At 47.6% G+C, this 15,914-nt stretch overlaps 1 protein-coding gene across 1 annotated transcript in view; it reads left to right on the forward strand.

The window, feature by feature from the left end:
* LOC137433154 (uncharacterized) overlaps nucleotides 1–11,500 on the forward strand; it is a 432,405-nt gene extending 420,905 nt beyond the window's left edge. Inside the window, exons 61-63 of the mRNA XM_078783571.1 lie at nucleotides 1,813–1,872; nucleotides 4,295–4,492; nucleotides 10,865–11,500. Of these exons, the coding sequence (XP_078639697.1) occupies nucleotides 1,813–1,872; nucleotides 4,295–4,492; nucleotides 10,865–11,002 (396 nt within the window). The 3' untranslated portion in view covers nucleotides 11,003–11,500. The remainder of the gene's footprint in view (nucleotides 1–1,812; nucleotides 1,873–4,294; nucleotides 4,493–10,864) is intronic.
* The last annotated feature ends 4,414 nt before the right edge of the window (nucleotides 11,501–15,914 follow it).

The following is a 15,914-nucleotide window of genomic DNA, read 5'->3' on the forward strand; positions in this document are numbered from 1 at the left end:
TACAGAACACATATGAACAAAAGGTGGGAGCGGAGAGGAAGCCGTAACCAGAGGTACTCCTGCGGGTCAGGAGGAAAGAGAGCAGTGCAAGGAGAGTGAGGAAGAGAGTTTTTGACAAAGATAGCCACCCCACCACCAGGCCGAGGCTCAGGTCTATCATACCGGAGGAGGGAGTAACCAGGAAGAGATATTAAGGAATCAGAGACATCTTGAAGGAGGAAAGTCTCTGTTAAGCAGATCAAGTCTGGATTGTCAGAAGCAACCTGTATGGAGAGATCAGTCAGGTTTGAGCGAAGGCCCCGGATGTTTGAGGTCCATACCGTTAATGAAGAGAGAGGGGGAGCATCGGGTACAGGACAGGGGAGGGGAGGAGTAGGGTAAGATGAAGGATGAGAGGGGGAGGTAGGGACAGCAGTCGATAGTGTTTCTGATGTTGCAGAAGAGTTCCAAGAAAGGGAAGGATGAGGAGGATGAAAGGTTTGCTGGTGAAGGGATGCGGCACAGTGAGGGGTTGTCCGAGGGGGGGCAGAGGATAGTAGAAGGTTTGGGGGGGTGGAGGTATGAGATAGAAGGGAGACGAAGTGGGGAGGAGGCAGCCCGGAGGAGGAGGGGGGAGGAGAGAGAACTGGAGAGGAATGGTATGGGGGGAGAATTGAAAGGGAGGGATTGGGGGGGAGTTTTGAAGGGGAGGAGTGAGGGGGGAGTTTAGGAGGGGAGGGGCAAGGGGGGAGTTTTGGAGGGAAGGGGAAAGGGGGGAGATCAGGAGTGGAGGGGCAAGGGGGGAGATTAGGAGGGGAGGGGCAAAGGGGAAGTTTAGGAGGGGAAGGGCAAGGGGGGAGTTCAGGAGTGGAGGGGCAAGGGGGGAGTTTAAGAGTGGAGGGGCAAGGGGGAAGTTTCGGCGTGTAGGTGCAAGGGGGGGGATTTGGATGGGAGGGGCAAGAGGGGAGTTTAGAAAGTGGATGATTAATGAAAGACGAACATTGATAACAAATTGGGTTTGTTGTGATTTTCAAGTTAGCATAGATTTTCAAGTTTTATTACATTGTTCGCTTCCTGATAGGGTGAAATGTCGTACATGATCTTATATTATCACATACATCATGAAATACAAGTTTTCCAACAAATTTCAGAATCCTTGACCTTTGACCTTTGAAGGTCACAAAGGTCAAATTTTCAAAGTTGTCGGAATCGAACAGAATTTTCGGTATTGTGTAGCTAACTACCCTCATAACTGATTATACATTATTTTCTATCTCATTTCAAGGTCAGTAACCTTCGTTTTGACATTTCCAGGCCAGCACCACACACAATTACGTACAGCTGGCTCTTAAAGGCCTTCGCACGCAGCGCATTGGGGCCCTTTGTAAATAGGCATGTACACCGCATGTCGGGGGCCGACACCTGCCACGTGGGCCCCCGACCCCCCGTCCGGGCCTGTTTCGGTTATAGTCCGTCCTTTGTCATTGAATACCGCTCGCTCGTGAACCATCGTCGTCTCCTGACTTGTCTACTTTACATTTGTTGGCATATTGGCATTGCAGTGCATGTAGTCATAAATGCGTCGAGGTTGACATGGGCTCTTCTTTCCCAAAAGGAAGTTATACAGTACATTGTCAGATTTAAAAGCAGTGTACTCTTTGTGCTCTGTTACCAGTTGTAGTCGGAAACCCCTTGCCCACATCCCCAGAAACCCCTTGCCAGTCATTGATGTGAACTGGAAACGTTAACTGGAACGACATGGAAATGTTAACTGAGAAAATGGTTGAGGTTAATGTTGAAGATAAAAATTTACTTTTTGCATTCACTTAACAGGCACAAAAGAATGGACAGTCAGTCAACCACTGGAACCATGAGCCAAACTACATTCAAAAGGTAAGAATCAACCAGCATGAGGTTCATAATCTAATCTTCATTATGTGCAAGTTTGCAGCTCCAAGAAGAGCATGCAGTGAAATGAACAAAGATGACATGTTACTTATTCATGAGTTCTACATGTTTCTCATAGTAAAGATCACAAAAGACATCAAAAAACATATTTTGTTGCATAAATAATACATCTGCCTGGCAACAGTGGTGTAGGTCAATTGATGAATGAATGAATGAATGATCGTTTTAAAGGCCATTTTCCCCGCTAGAGCAGGGGTTAGCCTTGCGGGCCCCATGACAATCATGGTTCCCTGTTTGAGGCAATGTTTTTATGGGCGGATGCCCTTCCTGACGCCAACCCTTGGTCGCCTCTTACGATGCGCAGGGACACGGTGTACCTATTCTAAATCGGGGTACACACCGGGATCATTCATCCCAGCAAGCTGGTACTCAATTTGCCGACCTCGGAAGGATGACAGGCTGGGTCAACCCCCCTGGCGTTAATTCAGCGATCGACCGGGATTCGAACCCAGGATCCTAGGATCCCAAGCCGGCACCCTAACCGCTAAGGCAACACCAGGCCAGGTGTAGGTCAATTGATAAAGGTTTAAAATTTGAAAACATTTATGGAAGTAAAATGGTCCATTGGAAATTAACAGGAATGACCGCACTATAGTCACAGCCTGCGACAAAATATATACTGTAGCGGTTACCGCTGGATGTACATAATCGCCTTGCACCGGCCAGAACACGGCCAGACGCGCCTCTCCCGGGCATGCCCGGACTCACTGTTCCCGGGCACGCCCGAACCTCCCGGGCACGCCCGGTCTCGTCTTTCCCGGGCATGCCCGATCTCGCCTTTCCAGGGCTCGCCCAGAGCGTCCGGGCATGCCCGCTATCGCCTTTCCAGGGCTCGCCCAGAGCGTCCGGGCATGCCCGCTATCGCCTTTCCAGGGCTCGCCCAGAGCGTCCGGGCATGCCCGCTATCGCCTTTCCAGGGCTCGCCCAGAGCGTCCGGGCATGCCCGCTATCGCCTTTCCAGTGCTCGCCCAGAGCGCCCGGGCACGCCCAGCCTCGACTTGCCAGGCCGCAGCCAAACACGCCCGGGCAGGTCCAGACTCGCCTTTCCAAGGCTCGCCCTTGATACCCGGGCATGCCCGGTATAGCTTTTGCCGGGCAAACTTCCCGACATAAATGTGTATATATATTGTTGCCCGAAAAACGGGCTTGTGAGAATACCTGAGCTGTTTTGTTTCAATAAAGCAACTCGGACGAATTCCGTCTTTGGTCGCGTCAATTCTTTCGACTCGCGTTGGAGCGCAGTTCCTTCAATACTCGTATATATACATACACACACACACACACACACACACACACACACACACACACACACACACACACACACACACACACACACAAACACTTAACACAGCCACTGAGCTTGGGGGAAGTGTCGTCACTACTTTAATACACCCCACCTTGTGGGTTTGGCTGTGGGGGAGAGGGAGGGAGTTTGGCCCAAGTCTTTCCTGAGCCGCCTGACCAGGCCTGACATTTGGCTGGAGCTGATTTGGGCAGGAATGCTGAATTTAGCCAGAATAACGGCGCTCGCTAACCTATTCGTAGTGAAAGACACAGTCTTAGTGAAAGACACAACTAATAATGCTCACAGACAGGACACCCAGCTTAACGTACATCCAAGTGCAGTTCGTGATGCCCTGTCTGTGAAGCACCAATCCTACAGTTTATAGTCAGAAATCCAAATCAGATTACATAGCTCAAAGGTAGGTTTTTACCTTCAATCTGACCGATTTTATCTGGTTCTTGAAGAACCTCGCAATCTGTGCAGTGTGCATATTTTTCCCACAATGCAAAGCGCTGTTGTTTGTGTATCCCGATGTGCATGATCCTGAGCAAATGGAGAACGGAAAGCCAACAAATAAGTGCATACCCCAGTCATGCCAAGAATTTACGTTCTTGGCATAACTTGAGTGTCACGGGTGATCCCGAAGAAGAGCCAAGGGTCCAAGGAGAGCCACCTGGATAGTTTTGAACAACAAAATAACGTTATTGAGAGCCCTCCTTAATGGAGGGTCCATCACTGAACTTTGACTTTCAAAGGAGATGTAAAGACATACAAAATTCTGCTAGGCCTAAAACATGGTGGGTCTCTCTCCCTTTAATTCCTTTTTGAGTAGACAGGATAAGCCAATTTATATTTCCTTCCATGAACTTAAATTTAAGTTCAATACTTATGCAAAGCATTGATTTCTTTATCAAAACACCAACCTCTTCTTCCCATTTGAAATGTAGCAGCAATTGGTTGTTTCGGCTTGATATCAGGAAAAGCTTCCAAAATGAAAATACGTACACGGCAGTGCTGCAGTATATTCAACTAACACACGTTGTTTTGGTGTTTTACTCTCAGCAGATTGAGTACGGTAACCTCAGTGTGGTGCAACTCAACTTCTTGCGGTTGCACAGTGTCCGTGCGGTGCAGCGAGTGCGATACCGCTACCCTGCTGCACTATCGGCCCCCCGCGTGGGAATGAGTCTGCAAGGGGATGATGGGATCCCACTTTCTTTTGGACACCCAGCTTTTTATGTGCAGTCCGACAGTTGCCAGGTGAGTTCACACCCCACGGCTGAACCGTTATTTGGCTCAACAGTTGTCTGTGGTCTGTGGCCGATTTAATATGACTTAGGTTAGACTAAGTGTTGGCTTAGCGGTTAGGGTGCCGGCTTGGGATCCTAGGATCCTGGGTTCGTTGGCATAGCGGTTTGGGTGTCGGCTTGGGATCCTAGGATCCTGGGTTCGTTGGCATAGCGGTTTGGGTGCCGGCTTGGGATCCTAGGATCCTGGGTTCGTTGGCATAGCGGTTTGGTTGCCGGCTTGGGATCCTAGGATCCTGGGTTTGAATCCCGGTTGATCGCTGAATTAATACCAGGGGGGTTGACTCAGCCTGTCATCCTTCCGAGGTCAGCAAATTGAGTACCAGTTCACTGGTAATTCCTTGTGTGTCGCAAGAGGCGAATAACAGGGTTGGCGGCAGGAAGGGCATCCGGCCATAAAACATTGCTTCAAAAAGGGGATCACGGTGCCCAAAAAAGGCCAACCCCTGCTCTGCAGGGAAAAATAGCCTCCAAAGGTGGTTCTTGTAGATATCAGTAACCATCGAAAAATATATTAATATTTCAAAAAAAATAAAAAAAATAATAATAATAATAATTCATTTATTTTGTATAGCGCTTTTCCAGAAGCCCAAAGGCGCTTTGACAGAGTGGAAAACATAATGCATAACAATACATGAAAACAACAATTGCAAAAAGACAAGAATCAATAGGGAAATATTTAAAGCAAAAGGAGGGAGAAGGAGAAGAGATAGTCAGGGGTTAAATGCTGTGGGTTGAATGTTGAATGCAGTGTTGAACAGGTGGGTCTTTAGTGATGTTTTGAATGTGGTGAGTGAGGAGGAGTCTCTGATGGTGTGAGGTAGTGAGTTCCAGAGGGTGGGAGCAGCGATGGAGAAGGCCCTGTCCCCCCAGGATCTGAATTTGGTCCGGATGGAGGGGGTCAGGAGGTTGGTACCAGCAGAGCGGAGGTTGCGGGTGGGAGTGTGTCTGGAGAGGAGGTCAGCCAGGTAGGATGGGGCCAGGTTATGGAGGGCTTTGTATGTCAAGAGGAGGATTTTGTACTGGATTCTCTGGGGGATGGGGAGCCAGTGAAGCTTGTAAAGGACGGGGGTGATGTGGTCACGGGTCCGGGAATGGGTGAGTAGACGGGCAGCGGAGTTCTGAATGTATTGGAGTTTATTGGTGATTTTTTAGGGTGAACCATAGAGGAGGCTGTTGCAGTAGTCCAGACGGGAGGTGATGAAGGCGTGGATGAGGGTTTCTGCAGCCGTGGAGGAGAGGGATGAGCGGAGACGGGCAATGTTTTTCAGGTGAAAGAAGGCTGACTTTGTGATCTGTTTAGTGTATTTGTCGAAGGAAAGGGTTTGGTCAAAGATGACGCCAAGATTCCGGATGTGAGGGGAGGTGGATACTGGGATACCGTCGATGTTGAGGGCAAAGTTATGGGTGGATTTTGTGAGCGTTTTTGGGCCAATGATGATTATTTCAGATTTATCACAGTTAAGCTTGAGGAAGTTGATTTGAAGCCAGGATTTTATTTCAGTGATGCAGTTTGTCAGGATAGAGTGGGTGTCGGTGGAGACGGACTTGGTGGAGATGAAAAGCTGGATGTCATCGGCGAAGCAGTGGTATTGGAGACCATGACGGCGGATTAAGTGACCGAGGGGGGACAGGTAAAGGATGAAGAGGAGGGGGCCAAGAACTGAACCTTGGGGGACACCTTGGGGGAGGGGAGCAGTGGGGGATTTGCAGTTATTGATGGAGATGAACTGGCGTCTGTCAGAGAGGTATGATTTAATCCAAGAGAGGGCAGTGCCGGTAACGTTAAAGGTGGATTCAAGTCGGGTGAGGAGGATGGTGTGATCGATGGTGTCAAAGGCAGCGCTGAGGTCGAGGAGGACGAGAATGTTGAGGTTGCCAGCGTCAGAGGAGAGGAGAAGGTCGTTGGTGATTTTGAGGAGAGCAGTTTCAGTACTGTGGTTGGAGCGGAATCCGGATTGGAATGTTTCATACAGGTTATTGGCAGAGAGATGATGTTTGAGTTGAGTGGCTACAGCGCGTTCCAAAACTTTTGACAGAAAGGGTAGGTTGGAGATGGGTCTGAAGTTGTTTAGGGTGTCAGGGTTTAGACCAGGTTTTTTTAGAATGGGGGTAACAGCAGCAATTTTGAGGGAAGGTGGGACGATGCCTGTAGACAGGGGGGAGTTTATTGTTGCAATGATAAGTGGAGAGAGAGCAGGGAGGGAGGTCTTGACAAAGCTGGAGGGGATGGGGTCAAGAGTGCAGGTGGCACTTTTCATTCCTATGAGGAGTTCAGAGAGGTCAGTAGGGGAGATTGGGGAGAACCGAGACAGGGGATGGCAGGACAAGGGGGGGCAGGTGGTTGGAGGGGGAGCGGGTGCGGCGGTGGTCAAGCTGTTGTAGATGTTGTCAATTTTGCGTTGGAAGAAAGAGAGGAAGGAGATGCAGTTGTCTACTGTGAATGACTGGGTGGTGGTGTTCAGGGGGCGGAGGAGTTTGTTTATTGTCGAGAAGAGTGCTTTTGGGTTTCCGGAGCCAGAGTGGATAATTTGAGAGTAGTAGGCGGAGCGGGCGCGGGAGAGGGCATCTTTGTAGTGTTGTAGGTGGTCCTTGTAGGCTTGGGAGTGAACTGTGAGACCCGTTTTATTGCGGAGTCTTTCAAGTTGGCGAGCACGAGTTTTCATCAGGCGGAGTTCAGGGGTAAACCAGGGAGCAGAATGGGTGAAAGAAACTGTTTTGGTTTTTACAGGCGCAAGCTGGTCAAGGCAGGAGGAGAGAGTGTGGTTGTAGTAGTCAGTGAGGTCAGAAGGGGTGTGGAGGTCAATGAAGGGAGAAGTGGACATTTTTTCAGAGAGGGTGGATGAGAATGAGGTAGGTGAAAGAGCGTTTAGCTTACGGAAGTTGATAGTGCGATAATGCCTTGGTGTTGGGGCGGGGATGTTGATGGTCAGAGTGATGGCTAAGTGGTCAGAGAGGGTGAGGTCGGAGCCAGAGAGATGGTGCAAATTTAATCCAGTGGAGCAGACAAGGTCCAAAATTTGACCATGGATATGGGTAGGAAAGTCGACATGTTGAGTGAGGTTAAAGCAGGTGAGTAAATCAGTGAAGTCAGTGGTTATTGTGGAGTCAGTGGAGTCCATGTGGATATTGAAATCACCAAGGAGGAGGATTGAGGGGGAGAGGGAACATAGCTGGGTCAGAAAGTAGAAGTCAGACAGGAATGATGGGTGTGGTTTGGGAGGGCGGTAGACGACAGCCATGACTGACTGCGTGCGACCAGAGAGTTTAAAAGCCAGGTGTTCAAATGATGGAGCAGATGAGATGGAGATGAGGTTGGTCTTGATGTCTTGATGTCTTGACGGTGGATAACGGCAATTCCACCACCTCGGCCCTCCGAGCGTGGTTTATTGACGTAGGAATATCCAGAGAGTGCAAAAAGTCGCGGGCGGGCGACTGCTCTAACTGCTTTTGCTTTGCTGGTTGGCTCTTTGGCCACGCCTCAGCCGAGGGATTTATAAGTCCGGTTAGCCTTGGGCTCAGTGTCGTGTGCATCCAGAGAACAAGATCCAGACGGAGTCTTGGAAGAATGAGCTGGGTGGACATAAACCTCTGCGCAGATGGGCTCTGTTGGGATAGACCCGTTGGGATAGATGTTGGGATAAAGAAAAACAATTGTCGGCAATTATATCGTTTAGAGCAGGCCTCAGTCCAAACATTTTGAATTGAACAACCAGGCTCAGAGCCAGACTACAAGAGGCAGCTACAATAGATGAAGGGGAATCCACAAGCTATCAGCACAAACACAGTGACGCAACAGGTATCCCAAGCCAAATGTCCGACACAACAGGTATCCCAAGCCAAATGTCCGACACAACAGGTATCCCAAGCCAAATGTCCGACACAACAGGTATCCCAAGCCAAATGTCCGACACAACAGGTATCCCAAGCCAAATGTCCGATACAACAGGTATCCCAAGCCAAATGTCCGACACAACAGGTATCCCAAGCCAAATGTCCTACCAGTTTGGCCTTTGTTGAGGCATTGTCAGAATCCATGTCAACTTTCCTGGTAACATATCTCGAATGTCATCAGCTCCTCTCCGCTCGTCAAGATCACGTTCGTGAAACTGAGGTTGTAATGTTAGTGCTCCCTAACTGCTGCCTGGTGTTGACTGGTGAACCCCACTGGCTCAGGATGTAGGGAGCGCAGGTTGAAATCCCATATGTATTTGTCCATTGTTGCATCCGCCACAGATCATCCCTCTTGATTCGTCTGCGCCAAATCCATGCCTAGCACTAAGACCTAGAGGTAACAATGGACGGAGATAACCACCTTCTTAACAAATCCTCTTGGGGAAGTTCAGTGACTCAAACTCCTGCGTCTCACTATCCGCCATGATCTTTCTTAGGCAAACCGCATTTCCAAGTTGGCCTCCAATGCCAGTCACCGACTGGGCATCCTCTGTCCTACAGTCTTTCCTTGGCACACCTGAACTCCTATCCACCTGCAAGGCTTTCATCCACAGCTTGATGGAGTACTGCTCTCTCCCCTGGGCTGGGTCCCCTGCCTCGCATCTTTCTCAGCTTGACGTCGTGGAAACCAAGGCCTTCAAGATTATTGGAATCTCTCACGCTGAAGATGCCCCCATCACTTTCCCATCGCTGATAGATTGGTGGTTTCTCTGTCTTCTTCCGCCTCCTCCTTTCTGGTGTTGCACAAGCTGCTCTTTCCGTTCTTTGTCGTCGTCCCCACAGGTTCTTGCAGGGGGGAACATGGTCCAACATCAACCACCTTCTGGCGAAACTACCTAAATCCAGGATCACTGCTCACTTCCACTCATTCGTTCCTTTTTCCCCACTTGTAGCACCAACTTCCACATTCTCTTCAATCTACTTCTTTCCTCAAGGTCTTCAAAACAGCTATTCACCATCATCTCAGATCATCCCCCATCCAAACCCACATTAGCTATGAGGTTATAAATATTTATTTATTAGCTATAAGGTTATAATTTTTTTAATATGCCCGAGATCATGGCTTCCAGAGCATGTTTGTTAAGGTCACACTGTATCTATACAGGCCAGCTGTGTCGACCAAAATACAAAACGGAACAAATGGCCTCCCGGGAGGGCATGAAATGGGAAGATCCTGTAAAAAAATGAAACAGCTGATCAAAATGTACGATATACAAATGACATAACAAGGTTAAATATTTGGCTGTGCTTTACTTCCATACTCGTCCTCTTCTCTATAAAACTTACCTCTCCTTCCCCCCTCCACCCAGTTCCTCCCTCCCCTCCCCCATTTCCTCTGTCACTCCCACCACTTCATCCATCCCTCCAACCACATCCTCTGTCACCTTCCTCACTTCCTCCTTCCCTTGCACCATTTCCTCCGTCACCTCCCCCACTCCATCTGTCACACCACTTCCTCTGTCCCGCCCCCTCCCCACTTCCTCCACCCCTCGCACCACTTCCTCCGTCACCTCCCCCGCTTCCTTTGTCCCCTCCCTTCACTTCCTCTGTCCCCTTCCCCCACTTCCTCTGTCCCCTTCCCCCACTTCCTCTGTCCCCTTACCTCACTTCCTCTGTCCCCTTACCTCACTTCCTCTGTCCCCTTCCCCCACTTACTCTGTCCCCTTCCCCCACTTCCTCTGTCCCCTTACCTCACTTCCTCTGTCCCCTTACCTCACTTCCTCTGTCCCCTTCCCCCACTTCCTCTGTCCCCTTACCTCACTTCCTCTGTCCCCTTACCTCACTTACTCTGTCCCCTTCCCCCACTTACTCTGTCCCCTTCCCCCACTTCCTCTGTCCCCTTCCCCCACTTCCTCTGTGCCCTCCCCTCACTTCATCCATCCCTTGCACCATTTCCTCCGTCACCTCCCTTACTTCTTTTCCTCCGCAATCAGATCATCAAGGTAGTGCAATCGGTTTTTAGCTGTCTTGTCAATGTTTGAATCTCAACCCAGGAATAAACTGCCATCCTAGTATTCCACAGGCAGGTGGAGGTATGAGCACGTGCACCGTCCCCCAGATGGACATTCAACCAGGGAACCCATCTACACTGGTAGTTTTGGACGTTGATTATCCCACAGTCTCGCAAAGAGTCGGCATGTTATCACAGGCACCTCGATTAAATTACAAATTGCTGCCAGTCGAACGCCAGCTCAGATGATTCCAGAATCCAGATAAAGTTAGGCCAGAACCACTACCGCCAGCTGACCCCACCCGAAGGTGGCTATCATTGGGGAGGTTAAAGAAGGATATTTTAAAATGCTTCACCATGGAATTTATATTGCAACCTTTAAGCCAAGACCGGAAGATAAACATACGTCATGCTTTGCAGGGACAAATTCCTGCCGAGAGGGTTGTGCAAGTCGAGGTGGGGATGAAAAACCTGCGAGCTCTACCACTGCGTCACGTGACCATCTTCAACCAGAGTACGGAGGACTCCATCGTCGTGGAGCCCGTTTGCTTTCTGTAACGAGGTCGTGATGGAGGTTGTGCCCAAATGCTGGTGATTGAGAATCCACCTGGATGTGTTTTTATTTGCATGAATAGCATCCACATTATTAACGTGCACTGCTCCAAGGCTCCGAGATACTGGGCCGGAAGCATCATCTTTAGTTCTTGGTTTTCGGGAATATTTCATCAAATTCAAAAATTTCACTCTCGCAGGAATCAAGCAGGTGCTATTATTAATTACTTCAGGGACAGGTAGCATTGGACCCAAGATTCCCCCATGAGGATGCTCCATTCACCTGCAACGCTGCGCACGTTTCCCACAGTGAATCTGTAAATAACAGTGTTAAATATTCTTAGAATGCATTGTTAGTGCTCCAAGATCACAATGCAGATCCGGATACCTGTGCGTTCTCAGATAGATCATGTAAATAGTTATAACGAATAAACTTTCAAAAGATTCTGTTTCTTTACTGCATGTACCATGCACAAGAAATAAAACAAGAAGCACACATGTGTACCAGGTGTTTGCTCTACTCTGAAGCTTTCTGCTTGATCAGTTTGATCCATGGGCTGGTAGGACAACCAAGAGGTATGTGCACCAAGCTCAGCTGTCTCACCTGGTTTGAATCCAACACCGAACTATAAACTGACAATCTGGCAGGACGAGGAATCGATGTGTGTGTTGACCCTCGGTTGGATGTTAAACTGGGCGTCCCATCTTCTGGAATTGATTAGTTAAAAAAAAAAAAAAAAAAATTGTACACCGCTCCTTTCCTATGCCATCTCCAGACGCTGCATGACGTCATTGCCAGAGCCGAAGGGAGCCTGGTGATGACGCACGCTGAAAGGGAGTACTCCGTTTTTACTCCGGTTGTTTGTTTTCTTTCTTCGTTGTCCGGGCGGCGATATCTCAGCCATCCTTTGAGCTGGGAAGCTGAAATTTCGGCACAATAGTTGTTATCTGTAAATCAAAAACGGTAGTTTTTGTTTTTCAATTAATCAATCAATTACTTAATGGTTATTGATTTATTAATCACTTATTTCTTTTCTTTCTCATCTGGTCAATATCTCAGGCACCTTTTGAGTTAGGAAACTGATATTTGGACATGACAATGACCAAATGATTTTTTTTTTTCTATACAAGATCGAGACTCGTGTAACGGACAACATTAATGACAAAAAAAACAAACAGACACATAAGACAAAATGAAGGGAGCGGGAGACAAGATGGGGAGAGAGGGGCGAGCACACAAGTACAACATTTGAGAGCAGGGACATCGAGAGATCTGTGGGAGGGAGAGAGCTTGGGGGAGGAGGCATGGGAAGGGGGGTGGGGGGATGGGAGAGGTAAAAAAAAACATGGACACAGCTTGGACTTCCAGGAAAGAAGTCGGTATTTCAGAAAAGTGGATCTGGGGTGAATTAATGGGGGTAGAAAAGATCAAGGTTTTCGATGGGGAAAGATAAGAGATGGTGGTGAACAGCTGTTTTAAAGACCTGGAGGGAGGAGTGGGATTGAAGAGAGTGTAGGAGTTTGTTCCCAAGGCGGGAGAAAAGAGGAATGAAAGAGTGAAGGTGAGCAGAGAGTCTAGATTTTGACAGTTTCACCAGAAGAGGGTTGCTGGCAGATCTTGTGCGACCTGCAGGAATATTTGGGGTACAGAGCACAGACAGAGCTGGGGGAGCAAGGCCGGAGAGGACTCGGTAGAAGACAGAAAAACCACCAACCTGCCTGCGGTGAGTGAGTGAAAGGCCCTCAGAGTTAGCTTCAACGCGGGAGATTCCAATGATTCTGAAAGCTTTGGTTTCACCCGCGTGAAGCTGAGCTCGGTGTGAAGCAGGAGCACCAGCCCAGAGGGGAGAGTAGTATTCCATTGTGCTGCAGATGAAAGCCTTGTATGTAGTGAGGAGCTCAGGTGTGCCAAGGGAGGACTTCGCACGACGGAGGATGCCCAGTCGGCGACTGGCATTGGAGGCCAGCTTGGAAATGTGTTTTTCCCAGGAAAGATAATGGCAGATTGTGAGAACCAAGAGCTTGAGTGACAGAACTTCTTGGAGAGGATTGTTGAGAAAGTAGATGGGAGGGTTGTCCAGTCGGTCTTTTTGGAGAGACATCGTAAGAGTGTGAGATTTGTGAGGATTGAAAGACATGTTGCACTTGTTTGACCAGTCTGTGATTTTGTCCAGGTCTGCAGAGAGGGAGGAGGCTGCAGACTGCCGATCTGAGGGATGAGGTATGGAGCGGCAGAGAGTGTAGTCATCAGCAAAGAGATAGAGAGGATTTTCCAGAGAGTCGGAGAGATCATTGATGAAGACCAGAAAAAGCACAGGGCCCAGAACACTGCCTTGGGGAACTCCAGCCTGAACAGGAAGGGGAGATGAGAAAAATCCATTCAGGGCCACACGTTGAGAACGACCAGAGAGGAAGTCCGCAAGCCATGCGTGGAGATTTCCATGGATACCATAGGAGGAGAGTTTGGTGAGCAGAGCTGGGTGCCAGGCCGTATCAAAGGCATGTGATATGTCAAGGGAGACAGCTCTGATTAGAGACAGCTCTGGATTCCATGACTTTGCTGATATATAATTGGTAGCAGGCTGATTGGTCTGTAGTTGCAAGGATCTGTTTTTGCACATTTTTGGTGTAAAGCGGTAATGTTGGCTGATTTCCAAGCTGATGGCAGATCAGTGATTTGTGATTTGTCTGTAAAGGGTATTTTTGATTTAATGATTAATCAATTAATTATTTGATTAATGACTTAATTATTATTTTTTAAGTTACAGATTCAGATGAAACGGTGGTGGTTTTGGTATTCTACTAGCCAATTGATTAATAGTTTAATTATTTTACGATCAATATTTATTTATTTTCATTATTAATCACTTATTTATTTTCTTTTTTATCTGGGCAATATCTCAGGCACCTTTTGAGATAGGATGCTGATATTTGGACATGAGTGACCAAGTGATGTGGCTATAAAGGATATTTTTGATTTATTGATTAATCAACTAATCGATTAAGTATTGTCGTGTGATTACCCTGTGTGGTGAACACCACTGGGTGACATGGAAGACCAAACGAGCTTTAACTCCGAGGTGTTCAATTCAATATGACGGTATTCGTTACACGCGAGGGAAAGGGGGATGACGAACTTACCTGGACGGCCTCCACCTGACGTCTTCACTCCTGGATAAATTAACTCAAACAACACGGAATTAAAATGTACAAAAATACCGGATTTATTAACGAAAATGCCGGTAAAGAAAACACTATAAAATTATATTCCTAATTGGAGCGCTCCCACACAGACCCGAATACAGACAAAGGATAAAATAACTGGAAAATAAATAGGTGTGATTTGTGGCACTTATCTCCAATCGGCTGGTGTATCCCGTCGAGAATCGTCAAAAATCGTCTGAGGCCTTGGCGGGAAAATGTGTTCGTTGGCGCGAACTAGGCCTTGCTGCGTGTCCGTGGGCGTGAACTAGGCCTCATGCACCTCTGTTCGCCAAGCTGCGCTCGTCTTCATCGTCTGTGCGTGGGAAACCGCAGTTCTCAGTCCACAGCTCTTCCTCCTCACGACCACTAGCAAGATGTCGGAACACGACCGTTCGCGATGAAGCTTCCTTGCCCAAGAGCAATAGCAACCATTCGCTATGGGATCCAGAACGAGAAGAACCAAGAGGACGTCGATGCTGAGAGATAAAATATCGATGCCGAGAGAGACAAAATGTCAATGCTGAGAGAGATAAAATGTCAATGCTGAGAGAGAGCTTTTCGGCAACCGTTCACAAAGTCCGGACCCAAGAGAGAAAATGTCCGCCGCTCCAACTATTTTGTACTTGAGGCTCTGACGTCATCCCACGACGTCTCCGTTTCTGCTCCTATCAGCAAGTCTCATCTTACCAGTCCTTGTGTCAATCAAATCCTGGACCAATCACTGCTCTTCGAGGCGTGGCCTCATGAACCTGCCTGTGCTTGTGTGCTCACCAAGTCGGTGTTTTCAGCGATCGTGCTTGATGCCTAGTTTCCGGTTGTTTTTTATAATTAGTGTGGTTAATGGCCGATTTCTTACTAGGTGTCTATAGTTGCGGTGTCATAAGGAACACAGGAAATGATTACAGAGGCAATTACATACAGGGGATTAATTACCCATAATCCTACACAAATTAACAAACCCCACCCCTCTCATAGGGACGAAGATACACTTACACGACATCCAGGCTACACAAATTTCCTACTTATGATATATGATGCCTGGGGTAAATTACAGTTTGCAGTAATCAATTACAATCACAATACATCTCATGCTTTTCATTTACAGTAAAGTAATAGCAATTACAATCTTATGAATGAAAGTCATTTTCTGTGCGTCTGTCTGTCTGTGTGTGTGAAATACTGGGCCAATTGTATGTGTGTGTGAAATACTGTCTGTGTGTCTGTGTGTGAAACACCAATCATGCCTAAACTACTGGGCCAATTGCCACCAAACGTGATAGAGACCAAATTGGACCTCAAGTTGAACATAAGGCTGCTTAGTTTTTTAATACCCATGGCTAATGATGATATCGCTAAATTAAATTCAAAAATCATTATTTATTTATTACTTGCAAAATCGAAGATTTTTCAAGTATATTGGTCGGTTGCGTTTGTTATTCTGTCTGTTTGTTTGTTTGTCTGTCTGTCACAGGCCTACAGATCACAATTCTAATCCGATCGTCACGAAACTTCAAGTTGTAGAGGTCGTCGCAATTGAGAAGACTTTTGATTTTGAGGTCAAAGATCAAAGGTAATCTGGTGGTCAAATTTTTAAAATAGTTTTAAAACCAAAAAAAACCAAATTAAAAAAAAAAATTTTTTTTTTTATCCGATTGACTTGAAAATTTAACAGCATTTATATATTGTCAATAAATTGGGACACTAACTATTTGAG

Source organism: Myxine glutinosa, chromosome 8 (genome assembly GCF_964187855.1).
Source record: "Myxine glutinosa chromosome 8, kmMyxGlut1.1, whole genome shotgun sequence".
NCBI classification, from domain to species: Eukaryota; Metazoa; Chordata; class Myxini; order Myxiniformes; family Myxinidae; genus Myxine; species Myxine glutinosa.